This window comes from Agrilus planipennis, unplaced genomic scaffold (genome assembly GCF_000699045.2).
Source record: "Agrilus planipennis isolate EAB-ADULT unplaced genomic scaffold, Apla_2.0 scaffold122, whole genome shotgun sequence".
NCBI classification, from domain to species: Eukaryota; Metazoa; Arthropoda; class Insecta; order Coleoptera; family Buprestidae; genus Agrilus; species Agrilus planipennis.
In genome coordinates, this window is record NW_020438884.1 from 74,054 (window position 1) to 77,249 (window position 3,196).

The following is a 3,196-nucleotide window of genomic DNA, read 5'->3' on the forward strand; positions in this document are numbered from 1 at the left end:
AACTTAAGATTTATCAATCTACATAAAAATAATCTGAAAGATAGTTAACAACTTTCATATTTATTCACCTTTTAAACCTTCCCTGGACTTCCACAAATAATTCAAGACCAAAATTAGCCAAATCGGTCCAGCCGTTATCGAGTTTTAGAGTGACTATCGAACAGCAATTCATTTTTATATATATAGAAGATTATATTATAGTTCTTTAGTTTCTCTAACCGAAGAAACAATCAAAAACTGTTTTTTACCTAATTTCTAAGAATCAGTATTTTCCAAGAATAAAAATAAGCCGAATTTTTCAGTATTTATAGGACGACTCCCACATAATCCAAGCAATATGGGCGGGTCAGTGGGAAAAATTATTCGGATTAATTGTTCTTATGCAGTTTTGTTCTCCTGAATACAACGATACAGGTTGCCAGTAGGTAACCCGGTCGGGTATTGTTTTAATCACGATTGTTGACAAATGCCAAAAAACAACTTTTTTTGACTGGAACAATTTTTTTTATATTCTTTGGTTTAATCTCGATAAAAAAGGTCTAAGTTTCTTTTGTAAAGTTAATATTTTCGGAGTTATGAACTTCTGAAAGTCTGAATACATGAAAATCGCTATTTTCTATTCTATGCTTCAAAAAGTTATTAAAAAATATTTTTTTAAGAAGCTAATATTTTATATATGTTTTCCCACTCACCCGCCCATATTTTATGAACTATCAAGGGCATGTGGGTGTCAAATGAAAGCTTGGGTCAAGAGGAATACAGTGATGATCCTCGTATTTCGTGATATATAAAAAACAAGATAACCCTCACCAGAAGGTGTGACATATCAGATCAATACTTCCGTTCATATCGATAAATCAAACGAAGGACTTTGTGTTGTGTTGTCTTTACCTATAGAAACCTTCTGATCCTGTGCAATCAAATAAAAGCATTCTTCGGTTAATACGGGTATTGCGTATGTTCTTTACCTATTAAAAAGCTTATTTTCCTCTTGATACGGACGACTCTTGCAGGTGCATCCTACACTACTGTTTTCCTTTTGACCTACGCTTTCATTTGATACCATACACCGTGTATATTATTTATTTATATTAAAGTGATAAATAAAAATGGAATCGGTAGCCGAAAAAATTGTAGGGTTTTTTGCTAAAATTTTTTTCGTTCCTTTTTTTCGATTAAGAGTATTTGAAATGCTTCATATCATAATAAATTGTCCCATAGACATTTTAAATAATATTATCCTACAGACAACAGGTTTTTATATTGTTTGATGAGCACTATTAGGTATTGCGTCCGTCATGACCAAAACTTTTATTTGATATCCTACACCCTCTTGCAGTGATTAGGGTAAATTTAATTTTTATTGTAGCAAATAATACTGACGTTTCGTCTTTGTTGACATAAGCTTTTCTCAGAGTAGATTACCAATTGTTAATTCTTCCTTATCCTAACAAATATTATAAATACGAATGTGAGTTTGTTTTTTGTTTGCTTTGTTACCATTTCACGCTTTAAAAACTCAATCGATCATCATAAAATTTTGTACACACATTGTTAGGGGTACAGAAACGGACATAGGGTACTATTTATCTGTAAAAAATTGTTGTTCCCGAGGGATAGAAAAAATTAGTTTTATGTGGTCGTCGATGATATTCGACACATATTTAGGACATCCTTGCTAGCAAAACCTGGGGTATTCTTATAAATCTTAGAATAGTCCAAACAATAAAAGCATACATTAATTTTACCAAGAATTAATTAAATAAAATGGTGACACATGATGAAAATGATTATTAACAATGTAGCATAGCTCTGAACGGGTTTGAAACGTGGATGGTGAGTGCTGCGGGATAGAAGTTTAGAAATGAGAAGGTATTAGAAAAGGTAGGAGAAGGGAAGACATTTTATGGTCAATAAGAGGGATAGGTTGGTAGGACTTCTTTGATTTAAAGGGCTAATTAGAGACATATTTGTAACAAAAACAGGAGTTAAGAGTTAAGTAGATTGGTAAAAAGTGGAAAATGACGACGAAGACAGATAAGTAGGCAATAACTAGATATATTTTGATGGTTTTCTTTTTTTTGTTTTTCAGATCATTTGTCGTTTACAATGAAAAAAGTAACGGGTTTGTGACTGCAAGAACTTACCCAAAAATGGTACTAATCACGTTGGTTGAGCATTTACCTCTACAGAATCACGTCGCTATAGATGCCCCTGGTATGCGTACATTATATGTCAAAGTTCCAAGTTTAGACGATGACGTCAGAACGGAAGAAATTACGTAAGAATCTTTTAAACTAGTTTTTTTGTATACATATAAGTATATCTTGAAAATATATTTTAGGATGTGGTCAAATGAAAAAGAAACAGCATTGGATTGCGGTGACGAGGCAGCTGTCTGGTTCTCTAGGTATATTTTGGAACAAGATTCCGGTTTAAGGTTGGGTTTTTATCCTTCTGAGAAGAGACGAGATATCTCAAAATCTCATGTGAAACACTTGAAAAGCTATAAGAATCTCAGTAACGAAGCCACGGTAGGTAAATCAATTGAAATGCTGTTAACAATATGATATTATACTAGCTTTTCCTGGCGGTTTCGCTCGTAACAATTAATATTGCTTCTCCATAAAACCTTTTAACTCCTAATTCACCCCCACAAAGTTTTCATTTAATGTAATTATGCCATCTTAGATATCAAATATAAAGGTAGCTACATTTTATCCTTAAGGGTTGATTTTTAAAAATTGCCAAAACACGCATTTGCTTAATTTCAACAGTAAGTATTAAGTGCAACCTTCGTGTAAATCAGACTACAAATAAGATATACCTCATGGAAACGTTGCAACCTCTTTTCATTTGATTAATTATATCAAAGAGCGTAAAGTTTCAAGTAAATTCAACCACAAATAAAATATGTTTGAAACAAAAATTTCAACCCCTTTTCTCTCAAACCGTATACTTTTAACCTCTCCTGCTTTGAAGGTTGAATTTTTTAAAATGCCGAGATAGGTGTTTCACAAATTAAGGATGTTTGGGAGGTATTTGGAAGAACGTTCCTCATTCAATTCTATAACTCCTGTACAAATTACAAATCGATTCACTAAACCGTTAAAAAGTTATTTAAATTTTAAAAAATTGTAATTTTACACATCATTTTATGGAGATTCGTTAACCGAATAGATTAAATTTAATGATG

At 32.2% G+C, this 3,196-nt stretch overlaps 1 protein-coding gene across 1 annotated transcript in view; it reads left to right on the forward strand.

The window, feature by feature from the left end:
* Positions 1–3,196, forward strand: part of LOC108736361 (mitochondrial amidoxime-reducing component 1) — a 12,339-nt gene that overhangs the window by 2,710 nt on the left and 6,433 nt on the right. The window contains exons 2-3 of the mRNA XM_025981598.1: positions 2,093–2,281; positions 2,345–2,534. Of these exons, the coding sequence (XP_025837383.1) occupies positions 2,093–2,281; positions 2,345–2,534 (379 nt within the window). The remainder of the gene's footprint in view (positions 1–2,092; positions 2,282–2,344; positions 2,535–3,196) is intronic.